At 40.6% G+C, this 17,103-nt stretch overlaps 1 protein-coding gene and 1 non-coding gene across 2 annotated transcripts; both read right to left on the bottom strand.

The window, feature by feature from the left end:
* Nucleotides 1-214: 214 nt before the first annotated feature.
* On the bottom strand, nt 215-296 carry trnas-cga (transfer RNA serine (anticodon CGA)). The gene has a single exon. It is a non-coding gene; the product is annotated as a tRNA-Ser (tRNA).
* Nucleotides 297-1,227: 931 nt separating this feature from the next.
* wipf1b (WAS/WASL interacting protein family, member 1b) lies at nt 1,228-13,725 on the bottom strand. Its single transcript, XM_051420650.1, is given in 10 exon segments — nt 1,228-3,010; nt 3,586-3,699; nt 4,623-4,841; nt 4,989-5,089; nt 5,614-6,328; nt 6,677-6,836; nt 6,838-6,848; nt 7,142-7,271; nt 7,569-7,672; nt 13,614-13,725. Coding segments are annotated over 10 exon segments (1,641 nt in total). The 5' UTR covers nt 13,648-13,725; the 3' UTR covers nt 1,228-2,957.
* Between the last annotated feature and the right edge of the window lie 3,378 nt (nt 13,726-17,103).

Below are 17,103 nucleotides of genomic sequence, written 5' to 3'. Positions count from 1 at the left end.
AGGATGAAGAGGTTTTTGTATATATATATATGTCTTTATCTTACTATTATAATGTTCTTATAAAAAGCTAGTTAAGACTATATATCTCCCTTTCATCTCTTGAAATTTGCAGCATAATGCCACACAGTTAATGTCAGTGAGATGCATTTATATATCAGGATGACAGTAGAGGTTTTCTTTTCTTTATCAAATTAAGCAAAGACAATGACATTAACGCTGTGAGCAGGATTTGAACCTGCGCGGGGAAACCCCATTGGATTTCGAATCCAACGCCTTAACCACTCGGCCATCACAGCTCCCCTTTGTAACATCATTAAGGACATACACTACACCAGTCCGTACACCACATATTTACACACTCATAACTAGGTCCTGCAGGTCAAACACATCAGGATCCTTTGGTGTCCTTTCTGTTCTATCCCATATGATTTACAAATATTGTTTTTAACTGCACACTGATACAGACTTATGATAAATAACATACTGTACCCTGGTATGAGACATTGTTCCAAAATAATCTTAGATTGTAAAGATCCAGAGCGTCTAGGAAAAAAGCATGTGAATATTGAAACCAAAAATGACCTGTATTCAATACATAACAGTGTTCTACTTCAACTTCATCAACTTAAGTAACTAAATTAAATATTAAAGAGTAGCAACACCAAAAAAAAGACCAAAACAATGTATCTAATTGAGTTGCTCCACAGGCGCACATTGATGTATCTGACTGTTTTTTTCTTAGAGAACTTTGAGATTTTCTTTAGCTGGGGGTTAATAATCAAATCAACACAGTAAACCCTAGTGTAGTCTATTTTAGACCTACAGTAGCTGTTTAAGTGTGAGTGAGTGTTCTCTGACAACTCCCAAATCTTCAGGCATGAGGCAGTTTAATTATGGGAGAACAATACAATGCCAGTTAAGTAAAGACCTCTGCAGGTTCACAAAAGAGATTTAAACTTCTGTCAGCAGACAAAAATGACACTGTCGGATAAACCTGGTAGCCTTTCACTGAGTATGTGAAGTCCATTATAACCTGTGCAGGAGCATCCAACCAGTTACAACAGTCAAACACTGAGCAATGGATGAAAGCACAATGATAACCAAATACCACAGTATTAGTAGTAGTCATTAGAGATTGTTGAATCAATTTATTTTGAGTTATATCATATAATGATATAACAGCCAAAACCCAAATCGCTTATATATAATGACTTACTGACGATACAATGTGTTGTCCAGCTTTATTGCACAAACATGTAAATGATGCATATTGTTTATCATACATAGTAAATCATATGGATCATCATTCATATGGATGCTGACATTACAATTTACCGTCCTTGTCTTTGATCAAATTATCATCCTTGTGCAAGAATATCCAATTATTTCAAATGTATAGTCAAATGAAACCACATATCACCTCATGTAGAGTACATCAAGCATCTTAAAGCATTTTATTTATTAATGAATACTTCCATATGATTGTCTTTTAGAAAATGTTTCTTTGACCAACACATGATAATAATACATTGTATACAAAAGACCATTCAAAAGCAGTGCTGGGTGAAGCAAAAAAAACTTAATACTGCACAATTCAGACACATAACTTAAAATAATACAGTCCTTCAATACCGCTTGATTAAATCATACAGATACATACACAGGTCCTTCATAGTAAGTCAATGCAGCTTTTAACAAAACAGCAAAATAAGAATCAGTTCTATTGTAAACCAATGCTGCTGTAACACCATACAATGTCCATTAAAACATCTCAATCACAAACATTAAATGCATGCTTGAATCACATTTAACCAATGAAAAGTACCGTTCAGTGGTTCCAATGGAAACACAGATGTGCAGTAAATATACATAATGTGAAGGCACATGTGGCTTTGGCAACTTAAACACCCGCGTTTCCCCTGATGTTTTATGCAGCAGTAGCAGGAGGTTGTGGCCATTTTTAGTTTTGGTTCCATGTCTAACTATGTGCTGATGTTGTCATTAAGACACTTCACTATATTAAGATATTAACTAGATATTGTGGCAATCAAGCTGCTGTATTGCTTGTTTTTTGGGGGGTTTTTTGACATTCACATCAGCATAGGTGATCCAATCCAGCTCAACAAACATACATAATTTAAGGCACAAAAGGCTAATTCCCTTAATTCTTTAAGCAGCCTGAACATTTCAATCCTGAAGAGAAAAAGGCACAAAGGAAACACTGGTGCACAAAGAGAGAAACAGCTTGTCAGCACACTTGAGGAAGCGGATTGGTTGCATTATAAGCCCAGCACTGTAACCCTGGGACTCCGATGTTGACAATAATATTGCCATCAGATGATCATTTAGCTTTACCTAATGCCGTCTCTGCTGTGTAAACATGCAGGGAAAGTCTCATGTGCTACCTGCCAAATGCTGGTTTATTTGTCAAGTACTCGTTCCTAAAAGTGTAGCTGGTTGGTAAAATATAATAACTAGCAAGCAATTTCTATCTATCAACCACTGTAATTAAAGGATGAAAGGGTTAGTTAATGGAATAACATCAGTGTGGAAAAGTTCATGAAAATACTCCAAGCAACCAGGTCCACAAAGGCCACCCAAAAAGCACCTTCCAGCTACAGCACGGTTGTAAACCTGAAAATAACACATAGTGCCAAAAGAGAAGCAAGTTCTTTTCTTTTTATCTGATCACAGTGTACCAGAGTAGAAACAGGCTTTGGTCTTTGAATGCCGCCATTCTGTGGCATTCTTCCGTCCTTTTACTTGGTCAACCACATTTCAGGTCCATTTTACATGTTGTAGTCCATCGATGAACCACGTGCCATAGGTAAAAGCACAATGAGCACAACAGAGGGAGAGAGAGAGAGAGAGAGAGAGAGAGAGAGAGAGAGAGAGAGAGAGAGAGAGAGAGAGAGAGAGAGAAGAGAGAGAGAAGGTAATTTGCTGCCACCTCTTCTTCACCTAGGTACTGGAGGAAGAGGAGGAGCTCCTCTCTCCTTTTTACCCGAACCTAGAAAGAAGACAGAGAGGAGTTAGTACTTTCTTCAGTTCCAGAGGAGATATAATTTCCTTCCACCAGGTGGCACTGTGTCACACTGTGGCTGTATTTACCTCAGAGGTTACGATCCCATTTGTTTCTTTGTTTGACAACATATCTCAAAAACTAGGAATATTTGCAAAAACGTTGTTCACAGCAAATTAAAAAAGTGATTCAAATTTGTTGGAAAGAGATACAGTGTTTGCTCTTGTGAATACCATCTACTTTTATTACGTACATTTTCTTTCACTTGTCTCTTGGAGTCTTTTAGCCTAGACATTAATTTCTTGAATTCACAGAAAGAAAGTCAAAATTTAACCTGAATTGAAAGTTGCAATTGGGCAAGTTCAGTTGTATGATTTGTATGTTTTAACTAAATATTAGTGATTTAAACAGCTAATTTTACGGGTTGAGAAAATTCAGTGACTGAACACCGAGGGACTGCAGGACAGTCTACCTGAAAGCACTTGTTCTGAAAAACATTTTGGAGACATGAGATACAAGTGTGTGTGTGTGTGTGTGTGTGTGTGCGTGCTCGTCAGACTGACCTTTGCCATCAGTCTTGCCAAGCTTGCTGGGGTAGGTCTTCTGGGAGGGCACGTAGGGCTCTGGTGGAGGCAGGTCAGATAATGGATGGAAATTGAATCGACACTCCCATTCATCTGTTAATAGAGAGAGAGGGACGTCAGTGGGTCTGTCTCCATCAGACTGGCAAAACTCAAGATACAAGCACTAGTGCACTAACAGACTGACTTTTTCAATCACAGTCTTCTAGTTTAACAGAACATGAATGGAGAGCAGTGGGTTTGGTTTTTCTGATTTGATACAGTGCAACGAAAAAAATGAATAAATAGGTCAATATGTTTCTGTAGAACACAATAACAGGAGTCAACTGGTCCAGAGAGACAACAGAGAGAACACGGAGAAGAACATTTTCTGGCTTTGCTGGCTATCAAACTTTTAAATTTGACACCCAGCACTACAAAGAGTATTTGTGTCTTCAATCTGTTTAAAAGCACTACACAGTCACAGAATATTGTTACTTCAGGAAATGTGATCAAAAACAGATTTTTTTGGAGCAGGATATTTAGGATCCTTTGTCACTTCTTGTCCCCGCTGCCTTCCAAATCAAACTTACTCCTTTGGTCCAATGGGATAAAAACAACACAAACGGGAGGTCAGTGGGTTTCTGCCATAGCTGAACACAGTGGAACTCATGTGGTAAAAACAACACTGAGGGCAAACAGATTTCTCTTGTAGAAACTACGAGAGTGCAGTCTGCGAAAAAAACAGTCTACAAGGAAGGCATGTAGTTTGTATTTTCTCCCAGCAAAGTTACCACTGGCTGTTTTTCTTGTCTGATGTTCCTGTTTAACATACTGTAAATGAACTTTTGAGCCATTCTCTTCCACCTCAGTTTTACTCTACTCTACTGGTGAAAAAAAAAAATAGATGCAAATGCTGTACATTTGCATCTATTTTTTTGTCCTACAACTTACATTATGTTTGCTTTCTGCTCTATATTTCTTGATTATTTTATTAATACTCACATTACCCAAACCAGCACCTTCAGGGATTTACTCACCCTGTATCTGGTTGTGGTGAGAGTTTTGGAAGCCGTTACCCATAGGTGGTGGTGGAGGAAGGGGCCCTCCCATCCCCGGTCTGTCTGGAGGGAGGGGAGGTCTACCGCCAGGTCCACCGCGAGGGGGCTCTGGCCGACCAATAGGAGAGGGAGCTGGCGATGACCTCACACTGCCCCCACCCATGCTACGTCCTGAGGGAGGAGGGGGAGGAAGAGGGCCTTTGGAGGTAGAAGTAAAAATTGACATGTTAGTAAAAGTGAAGTGATTCTTTTATAATACTGAAATTCACTTCCATCACAGGTCCTGAATTCCCATCAAATATTCACAGCGTCATCCATTGTCCAATAAATCAATAAAAGTTTCACCTGAGCGTGGAGAGGATTGGTTCTTTCCCAGAGATGGCGGTCGCTCGTTTGGTGGAGGAGGGAGAGGTCCTGCCCGACTATGTGGTGGAGCTGGACCATGGCTGGTAAAGAGAAACTGAATTATAATCTATGTACCAACTATACAGTGTTTGTGTTAATAAAAATAAAGAGAATAAACAGTTAAGCAGATCTTACTATAGAAAGTGCCAATTTATTGGACAAAACAGCTTTGCTGTTTTACTATATATTTAAAAGTGAATATACAGAATGAAAACTGAGGAGGGATGTGCATCACCTGCCCTAAACTCTACAATGGGCAGCTCCTGCTTGTTAATGCATGCACGTGTTGATGTAAAGTCAATATCCAAACAACTTACATTTTTAAAAAGAGACTGTTCTTTTTAGAAGGAAGCTACATGGAGAGGTTTGCATGATATGTGAACTACATTATTATAGAACAGCTATTAGATTTGAATCTATGCAAATTTTAGTAGATTCAGCCATCCAGAACAATCTCTCAACGTCTGATGCCTGATAGGAAATGCTGTGTAGACACCTGGCCCTTAATGCAACCATCCATGATCAAAAACAATAAATAGCAGAAACAGATACAATTTTACAGTACCTGTTGAGGGAGCTGTTCCTTTGGGGAAGACGAGGGGTGCTGTGATCGTCCCCTCCAGCTGGGGTGGGTGGGACAGGAGGAGGGCCCGGTCGACCTGGCGGGAGAGGGGGCGCACCTCCACCAGGTGAGGGCCGAGAGGTAGAGGAAGGGACAGCGGAAGGTTTGGAGTTGACAGAAGGAGGAGGAGGGGGCATATCGCGGGGCATAGATGGCCGATGACCTCCCATAGGAGCTGGTGGTGGTGGGGGTCGGTCATCAGGAAGTGGAGGCCTACCTCCGGGAGTGGGCGGAAGGGAAGGTCGGCTGTTGCTTGGGGGTGGATGAGGAGGTGCAGAGAATCCTGGTCTTGGCCCAGCTGAGGAGCCTCCTGGTGGGGGAGGGAGAGGTCCATGCCTCCCTGGTGGAACACTAGGAGGTGTAGGTCCTGAAGGCGGGCTGGGCCTGGGTCCTCCAGAGAATGACGGTGGAGGTGGGCCCCCACGAGACTGGAAGCTCTGGGTTGGTCGAGGTGTGTTTGGTACAGGAGGAGGAGGGCCTCCTGGAGTGTCTGGTCTGGATGAGAGACTGGGCCGGCCCTTGGGAAGATCAGGGGTGTTTCCCCGGACACCACCAGGGGCTCCTGGGAGTTTAGGCGGGCCTCCACCACCACCGAAAGGGCTGGGCGCAGAAGAGCGGCCTCCTGGGGGGAGCATGGGTCCTCGGCTGGGTCCTGAGTCTGGAGGAGAGGAAAGAGAATAGTAAAATTTACTATACTGGAGGTGTTACTAAATGCAGCGCTTTCAGTGATGTTCATTATCATTATTTTCCATCCATCCATCCATCAGCTATATCCGTCTATTCTTGAGGGTTGCAGGGGACTGGAGCCAAACCTAGCTGAGACTGGGTGAGAGACGGGGTACGCCCTTGACAGGTTGCCAGTTAATCACACATAGAGACAGAGAACCATTCAGACTCACATTCACACCAATTAACCTGCATGTCTTTAGACTGTGGGAAGAAGCCCCGGTGCACCACCATACAGTTGTTATAATTATTATTATTAGAACTATTCTTTCATGTTTACCATTGGACTTGTTTCCTGCAGACCTCAGTTTTGGCATCCCTCCTGCAAACAGGCCTCCTAAACCGGCAGGAGCCCCACCACCTCCACCTCCTCCTCCTCCTCCACCACCACCACCACCACCACCTCCTCCTCCTCCTCCTCCTCCTCCTCCTCCTCCCCCCTCCTTTGGGTTCTGAAAGGATAAACAAAAAATATTACATGAATTGTTCATCTGCAGGATACATCTTCTACATATAATACGCTGCACATTTGTGTAAAGATGTGCTGTGGGTATTTAGACCAGTGGGAACCCAGGCGTCTTTTTTGTACATTATTATTATTTGTTTTAGGACAGTCAGCTGTTGCCGTGACTTAGTATTGTTTTATTCCCCCCCTGTTGTTTTAAACTGAGCCATGTGACTAAGTTCCTCTTTGGGGACAGTAAAGATAGACATAGTAAGTGCTATTAAAGAGGTCTCGGCTTACTATCCAGTAAGGGTCCACTGCGGTCATTGGTAACGGTTTTCTTTAATCTGGCTCCTTTAGAAATGTCAGTCAACAGGGCGGACCTTCCTTGCTGCTGTGAACGGTTTAGATTTGGCTTCTCTGTATTGGCCTGAAACACAAACACAGATAGAGGCACATACAGTCACTGAGACAGAGTAAAGCTACAGAAAACACCCAGAAAGAGGGAAAAATAACTTATAACTAATTACTCTATTGATCTATGTGTGCTGAATCAATTCAATCCAGGATGACAGAGTGTGTAGACAACAGGCAGTGAGTGGATAAAATCACTGACCAAACAGGAAAAGACATAATTTATCCACAAGATGTCTCTGCTGAGCAGGGTCAAGAGGACAGAGCAGCAGATCCCACTGGGCAGAGACACAAGACAGATAGAGTGACTTACAAGAGCAAGGGTGGGAGGAGGGGGAGGCCCTGGGGGTGGTGGGGGGAGGTGGGGCTGGCATCTTCCTCTCTCCACTTTACTCTGTCTGCACTGGAGGCCGCACCCTGGGGAACAGATTACAGACACACACTTAATAAAATAAAACAACGTGAATTAAAAATGCAAGATGTTTTAGCCGTTGTTCTCCAAGCTTGAGACTCGGGTCCTTGAGACAGTTCCACGGTTTCCTCACGAACCCAAAGTTAATTCTATCTTAGCATTACTTCATTCAGAGAACTTTCTTGAACAAAAAAAAACCTTTTCACTGAAGCCAGTGTCCAAGTGCCCTACGTTGCAGTTCCTCTAATGAATCAGCATCTGATTATATTAAAGTGACCTTTTCTTTGGAAATAAAGAAAACATATTTGGAGCAAGGAACAATGGTCACAGTATTAAATTTCACTTCCTTAAAAGGTGTCTTGGTGACAAGTTTAAGAATCACTTTGCAGAATACAGATATTTTGGGGGGGATTATTTGCTGATTGACAGGGATCCCGGCCAATCACACTCAGCTATGGAGGTTGCCACTTGCTCACCATAGCTCAGCTCCACCCAGGTTTGATCCTTATCAGCAAATCAGGGCTTTCTAGCTCCGGTAACAGCCAATATGGCAACAATATGGCAACAATTGGTGAACACAACCTTAGCATTCAAAATATCCCTTCAGGATTTGAAAAAAACATTTTCTTTTTGCAAATATTGCAGGGAATGTTCACAGGAGGGACTACAGACAGAGTCTGAGCAGAAAAGGTTTAAATGCTTAAAGTATGTGTGGAACAATAAGTTATAACTCCAATCAGCTGATTGTAAGCTTATATGACAGACTTATAATAAATGTTTCATCTAACAGGAACTTGAGTGGTAAGTTCCCTAAAACATGACTTCAAAACAAGCTGTAAATTTTGAGCTTACTTTTACAATGGCAGATTCTTAAAAAAAACATGATACATTGCATGGGTGTAATGTGCAGAGCAGGACTGATGCTGGGTTTCCATTCTGTGTTACTGACACTGGGAATTTTCTTGCAAATATTAAAGCTGCCCTTCCAATGAGGGGCAACAACAGAATGGAAAGTTTCATCCTATATGTGACACAGTAGGTTCATCTTATTTGCAATAACTGTTACCACTGTGATTTTTATTTTTTCAAAATTTCTGTCTGATAAGAGCGCAGTTTGGTTTTTATGCTGAAGCTCAAAATTCATTTTGAAAATGTAATGCTGCTTTAATGGCCTATTCTACCAACCATTCCACACAATCCAGGAATACGTGTCAGATGAATTTAAAGACTAACTGAATGCAGCTGATACAAAAGCAACTGCAGACACTTCACTGACACTTCGAAGTCTTCCACTACACAGACGGTGCAGCAGCAGCTTTCTGATCTGATTGACTGATTCTGTGGAGAATTTAAAACATTATCTCATTCATCTGCTAACCTATGAATGGCACTGATTATTTGCTGCAATATATGATTTTACACTGGAACTGTTTCAAAGTACAACACAAGTTAAGCAACAAATAAACATATTTTTAAAAATATATTTTTAAGGGCCACTCAGTAGATTAGTTGCAGACGGCAAATAGAACTTACCTTAACTTAATAGAAATTACCTGCATACAAACAGCAGTGATTATAAATAGTAAAACCAAAACCTGGATTTCTTAGTCCAAAAACTTGATCCAAACACAGTTTAACAGTTACTGACATGAGAAGAGCCAGATGCAGCACTTCCCCATCTACACTACATTTTGGTCTGGCACAAACACCGAAACACAATTCAGAGTAGATATTTAGGTACTTCTCTATCACCCATTTTATAAAAGGATTTATATTGAGTGCTATGAAGGTGTCAAAGAAACACATCAACGAGGTGGAACTGTGATTACTGTAACTGGCACAGATGTATACAGCATATTAACAATGTCACGCTTACATGCCCACAGTATCAGTTCATTTCACTGCCGTTACACAGCTTAGGCACGGAGCAAAAACACTAAGACCTGCTGCACCTAAGCTGTATAAGCCACATGAAGGTAAGAAAACAATGTGGACAGCTGCCACACGGGATGTGCTGGGTGATGAGAATGAAGGTCACAGTGGGCTGGAACTGCCAAAGATACATTTTGGCGAGAAGCCAAATGTAACAAACAATGTCTATGCTATGTTTCTCCCTCTCTTACTTTCTCCCAAGCACGTACGGCACCTAATAAAACAAAGGGCATATTCCTCCTTCATTCTAAAGACTGTGACTGTTAGCTATCACGCTAGCCAGCAAGCATAAGTCACCACAGAGAAGCAGCCGAGCCCTCTCAATAAGGGAACTTTTGTCAACCTACAGGCCACAAGTTGGTTTAAACTGAAAAGCCCTGGTAAACTGATGTAAATCTCACTGAATGGGAAATAAATCAGTTGACTAGAAAGTATACTAGCCCTCCAGGTAGAAACCAGCACTTCGCCGAAGACTCATCTACCAGTCAGTCCATTAGAATGCAGGATCAAAACTGGTTGTTGCACAATGATTATCACTGATGCAACAATGTTCATCACACAAATGAGTGCTAAAACACAATAAGCACAAGACGAATGTCGCCTAAGAACAATGCCTGTGTAATAAATATTCATTTTCTATACTCTGTGTTTTTCGTGGTAGCCCATCTACCATGGCCACCACTGCCATCGTCATCACTTTATTGTCCCAGGGCAGTGGAAAATAAATCAACAACAATAGTAGTCAGTAACATACTCATTGCATTATGTTTTTGAACACACCTGATGCAGCGGGTTCAGGTGTGCTAGAGCAGAGAGATCTGGAAAATGGTGCCTGGAGGTCTTGAGTTGGGATCCCAGAGGCTATTATTATTATTATTATTATTATTATTATTAAAAATAATAATATTTCCTATCATCTAATTCACTTACAAAAGAGGCAAGTTGCATATAACTGCATATTACCGCCTGTCACTCCCACACGTACACACACACACACACACACACACACACACACACACACACACACACACACACACACACACACACACACACACACACACACACATTCAAATTCACACTTAAATAAGCCAGTTTCCCCTCACACAAATACTCACACAGCTTGGCCTCTCACTTCATTTCAAGTCCACACACACACACACACACACACACAACTCAGACCATCCTCTAAGGGCCTCTTACTTCCTGTATGCTGCTGACAAACAGGAAGTCGCTTCACGGCTCCAGCACCGCAGCCATCCGGCTGCCAGGATGATGATAACTCTACATCTCAGCGTCGCATCATTTTGAATTTCTCCTCCTTCCTCTCACTTTCTTTCTATCAACTGTTCATCACTCCCACACTGCATTTGTGTATCACCTCTCTTTCCCTTTTTTTCCCCTGATTCTGCTTGCTCTCTTAATCTGCGCCGTCTTGACGTTCATCCCTGTATCCCCTATCAGCCTTCTGTTCTGTCTCTGCCAGTTCCTGCATGGTTTGTCACCTCCAACACCTTATGCTGAAAACTGACAACTTATTTAACCACAACAAGATTTTCAAACCTCGCAGCATGCTGGCTTCCCATTTCTGGTGTACTCTGAATACAGTTTATGCTGTATTACAACTATATTCAAAAAAATAAGAGAAGACACCTTGAACGTCGGGTAGTTTAAAGCAACCGAACTGACCTGCTGGGCTCTGTTTTTGCATGACATAACACACTCCTTTAAATGTGTGCCTTAATCCAAACTGGATCTGAGTGGTGAAGCCAAAACCTAATAAGAAAGACTACCTAAAAAGGAAAATAATACAAATAACAATATTACTAAAAGTTTAAAAAGAATAATCGCTGGGAATGTTAAGGAATATTTCTGAGAGATAGCAAAATGAAATACATTCAAAATATGAAGCCACATAAAAGGTCAAGTTAGTTAGAATCATTTTTGTTTTACAAAAGACGTTATCCCCCATATTTCTGCACTGTCAACATTGTCAACACTGTGTAAGCTGAAAATGTGTTCAAATGTCCCTTGAAAATCAACCCATAAGACTTTCCTCCGGTGCCACTATGAGGTTAAAATGTGGTTCACAGTGAAATATCTAATCCATGAAATTTGGAACTGACATGAATAAATGATCAGGATAAATTGTAATAACTTTAATGATCCTTTAACTTTCAGCATGTTAGCATTCTTACTGCGAGCATGCTGCCATGCTAGCATTAGCATTTAGCCCTAGGCACCGCTCTGACTAAGCACTGCACAGCCTCACAGTCTTAGTCCTGAAGGTGCACTTTTTTTTTTTTAAAGCTGCAAGAGGATTCACTGTCTCCCTGTGTATTTTATTTAATATGTAATAAATTTTTTTTCAGTAGACTAAAACTCTCTAGTGAAATCCAGTCAGATGACAATCTGTGTTCAGTGTTTGCATTGCTTTACAAACTGCCTCTGTGATGCTGTTGAGTTAAACAACCTTATCTCCATTATACCAGCTGTGGCCCATGCAGAGTAAAATGCAATGTTTATTGGAAATATCCATATACTGACCTAAACCTAATATAGAATCTCCAACATGATAATTCACTGATCATTCCTTCTATAGATAAGCTGTTTACATGTATCTTTTATATGATCACTAATTTCCAAATATGGACCATGATGATGAAAAATCCTGCACAGGAAATAAGCTTGAACACTGAGTGAGAGCCAAGAATTAACAGGACAACATGTACAGTACACATGCCTCAGTATGAAGAGCTTAAACCTGCTATACGGTTCTTTACGTGGACGGTAAATGTGTATGATGTCTGTATGTGCCAACATAAAGATTAAATATTAAGAAGATGCTGGAGTACATGGAAAGTTAGTCTACGATTCCTACTTCACCCATTTTGTTGAGTCATATTTCATTCAGTGAAGACTCCACGAGGAATGAAAACTATTCCAGCAGAGTTTGAGGTTGAGTTGTAAAGACAGGGTTCATTCAGACTCCATAAAAATCTTGATGTATATTATAATCTGTTAGAAATAAATTAAAAACATTAACCCTACATTTGATATTAATAATTAAAATAAACATAAAATTGCCCCGTTCTTGATCTTTTTCATGACATGTTGAATTTCTACAGATTTTTTACATTTGAAGGCTAGAATTTCTACTTTCTCGCTGAAACTTTACTGCATGTGGAACAATCACTGACACAAACTAATCTGGAATTCCAGCAGCGAACAGTCACAACTTGCCAGGCAGAGCTACACACACTCACATAAAGATGTCTTATACAGTATATGTGAACGATGTCTGTCACACATTGTAGATTACCTATTTAATCAAAACATCTCTCAGGACAAGTGACAGTCTGGAGCTGCATACAAGATACAGACTGAGAAGACAGGGCCACACAGAACGATGTTGTTCAATGTGTTCTGAATATGAACGTGAGGATTCCTCTATCATGAAATGATGTGCTTACAGTTTGAACTGTTTGTCATACATCCAGTAACTGTAGTGCCGCAGCTACTATTCTTATTGTGACCAACATCCCAAAGTAATAATATTCTGATGATATAAAGCAGAGCAAAGTAGGCAATTATTTGTTTTTGTGAAGCAAATTTACGTACAACAAGTAAATTAACAATTACTAATTCATCAATCAGTTTATTACAATTGATAAGTCATGTTTCAGGTAAGGCAAATGAAACAACCATGGTCAGGGCAAATAAGAACAAATAAGATCAACTTTAACTGAACAGGAAAACGTCACTCACACTAGCAAACCTCTCCACAAGAACCGGCTGTTGAAACTGCACTGGCAGATTTAAAGACCAAAAGCCAAATGCACATGTGCATGTTTCCACTGTGCTAACAATTGCAGATGTTTCTATTTCCACCTCTACCATGACTGAACCCTCTGTGACATGTAAAAATGCATTTCTACCACGCAGTGCTGAGGGTACTTAATTGCATTTTAAACTATGCTGAATATATCAAATTTAAGCAGACCACGCTGAACTTACAGGGTAGGCTGGTCATCAGGAGAATGCTGAGCATGAGCACTGACACGGTTACTTTATTCTGTGATTAAAATGCGAGTATGAGTCACTTTCACAGTTCTATCAGGATATAGAGACTAGCACATCGACTCATTTCCTGCAGCAGTGATGAAATGACACTGACACAACTGCAGATGTAAGACCAGAAGATAAAAACAGGCAGAAAGAGGAGAGTCAATGAGACTGTGTTGCAAAGGAGGCTGACTGCAATGGAAAATCCCTCCTTGGTTTTGCTTAGCTTGTCATGTTTGCAACGGTCAGTGTCAGAAAAGCAATTTGTAGAATGCTCTTCAAAATGCACCAAATGTACTGATTGGAAACGAGCACACCAAGTCTGTTTATGAGCTGACTGAAAGTTGGTGAGAGATTGGCTGATGATACTGAAGCGGCTCTATGTGAATGCTGAAAGACATCAACTTCCGCCATAGGAAACAGGCCTGTGTGTTGAAATTTAAAATGCACTACACTACTTCTCTCCCCCTCTCTCTAACTCATATTCACACACACACACACACACACACACACACACACACACACACACACACACACACACACACACACACACACAGCCTAATATTAGCTAAGCATTCACAATGGCTCCTTTGACAGACAGAGGGAGAGTAGTAGAGATGGAGGAAGGGAGTAAAAGAGAGAAAGAAAGAGACATGAAGGATTCCAGGGTGTGGATCCTTTGAAGAGACACCGTCAAGAGACACACACACACACACACACACACAGTGAATAAAGCTCACATATGTTTCGGTTTACAAATGGCCATAAAAAGGCTTATTCATCCTGCCACTGAACCTCCTGTGCGCCTCGACCTCATTAGAGTTACTGCACACAAACACACACACACACACACACACACACACACACACACACACACACACACACACACACACACACACACACACACACGTTAAACCTCAACATGTTTAACCTGTAGTATAAACTTATAAATTAAAGACATACTTAGAAATACCAGGCTGATTGGATTTATCACACATACTGCGTTCACTTTGAAGTGAAATATAAATATAATATAAATATGTGTGTCCAGGTAAGTGTTGGCTTATTGGAGGAAGGCAGACAAAGGCAGTAAATGAAAATTGGTGTTCACAGTGGCAAAATGCTCACCTTGTGACCAATATCATGTGTCAAATTGACTTCAGCTGCTGCAGTGTGCACTGAAGAAGTGTTCACTCCAAATACCATCCCTCCATCTGGCTGGAGAACAGCTGGTTTTACATCTTATCTTATCTTATCTTCAGAAAATAGCATACTTGAGTTATTTATTTATTTTTTTAAACCTGCAGTTCAATATAGAAACATGTGGTTTCTCATATGGTGACGATGGGTGGGAGTGGGTCTATCATTTAGAGGAAACCTCCCATAATTTTCAACTCAACTCCGCCCAAGTACTCAGACAGTTCAATAGTATCCGTTAAGAAGTTTTGAGGAACAATAAGGCAAATCAAACACACTTGTGTAATTCAACAATACAACATTCAAATATAATATATTGATATGCCTGTCTTCACCATTAAAAAGTTCAAAATCGGAGTTGATTGTGAACATGAGTAAGGGGAAAGGGTGATTTTAGACATTTCTGAATGTAGCCCAGGGTAGTAATAAATGTGTCGGCTGTGCAGGAACAGTGCTGAGTGGCTAAGCTAACATCCTGTGGTGTGTTCACTTGCTCACTCACACACACACACACACACACACACACACACACACACACACACACACACACACACACACACACACACACACACACACACACACACACACACACACACATAGCTGATGTATCTGGCATCAGATGTGGTTCTATTGCTGTTATTTTAGTGTTCAACTCAGCAGGTTAATTTTACCTCTTGAACAGTCTTCAAATAAAGAAATTGGTGCTGAATATATTTTGTGAAGGAAACGTTTATAGATGAACGTCTTTTCTAGAAAGGCCCTTGTATATTTGTCTTATTAAATGAGGGATTTCTTTCTAGCAAGGATTCGCGATGTGTTTCCTCTCTTGACATATTTGCCATATAACCAGATGTGACTGAAGTATATTTAGATATGGACTTAGCAGACTAGTAAAGGTTTCTGCACACAGAAACTACTAAAACTTATCAAACCTCCGGCCATTGCAGAACAGATCATTGAGCAACATGCGATATAACCACCTTTACGTTTTTCGGTTTTTTTTAGGTTTTCCTCAATGGCATAAACCACTTCCTACAAAGAACACAACACTGCAATCTCCTTTACATTGTGGTACACTGCAATAAAAGAGCCTTTCTTAAGTGCCGGTTTGTGTGATTTTCCTGGTGATCTTAAGGTTTGACTTTTACTTTCATTAATTATGAGTAATCGCAATGCAATTAGCAGGTACCATGGTGCTCACTGAGGCCTATCAGGTGCTACAGATTTTCATTGTTTGGTATTTAAATCTCACTCGCTCAACATTTCCTGTTTAGTCCTCCTTTCTATCTTAGGTGATGTGCCAAAAAGGCTAAATGAATACCAGTAAAGCCAGTATACGTCTATACATTACACAAATCAAATCAATGTAAAACATGGCAATAAAACACCTTATCTATCCATATTACACTTATCAGCTTACACCACTGATGTATGGAGATGTGGGGTAACAACATACCATCATCCTCTGCAGTATATTTGCACTCCTATACAAAATGCATACAATAAAGGAGCTTCTAGTCTGTGTATCTGCTCTTCTGTTTCTACAGTAGGGCAGAATGGACAAACCAAACTGAGTCCCCTAATAAATTGCAGAAATAAATATCTAATTTCCTTATAACTACATCACAACAGGCAAAACATAACTGCAAAAAGTGCTCAGTAGACGGGGGACAGGTTTTTCTTTTGACTTTGGACACCAAAAAGACTTCACCAATGTTTTTATCTACTTCTACAACGTCAGTGGAAACAAAAAGATCAGCGCGTCTACTTACTCAATCTGTGTCCATAGAAGAATCAGCAGTATGTTCAGAAGACAGTAGAAGAAGCACCTTAGTTCATTCCTCATAAAAATGCAAAACTTGAACAGCAGCCACATACAGCTGAAATCAGAAAAAAGCGGAAGATTAGTAGCATCTAAAACCTTTAAAAAACATTCTGCACCAAGTAGAAGTTCTTGATTCCTCTTCCTCTAAACTCATATCTCACATTCAGAGAAGTCCCACTTCAACAGACACACACACACACACCGTATATATGGTGCATACTACTTCCTCTTTTTCAGTTCCCCACCTGGGGGAGGGGGAGGGGTGCTGGGGCCTGGAAAATTTAGTCTGCAACAACGTTTTACAAGCTGACAAAATATAAATCCACCACATTTCAGATATCATTCATGGTACTAGTGGCAGTAGCAGACAGTCATCCAGGTAGCAGTCCATCAAAATATAAAACTAGAGAGCATTCAGGG

Source organism: Dicentrarchus labrax, unplaced genomic scaffold, assembly GCF_905237075.1.
Source record: "Dicentrarchus labrax unplaced genomic scaffold, dlabrax2021, whole genome shotgun sequence".
Classification (NCBI taxonomy): domain Eukaryota; kingdom Metazoa; phylum Chordata; class Actinopteri; family Moronidae; genus Dicentrarchus; species Dicentrarchus labrax.
This window is presented reverse-complemented; position numbering and strand designations above follow the sequence as displayed.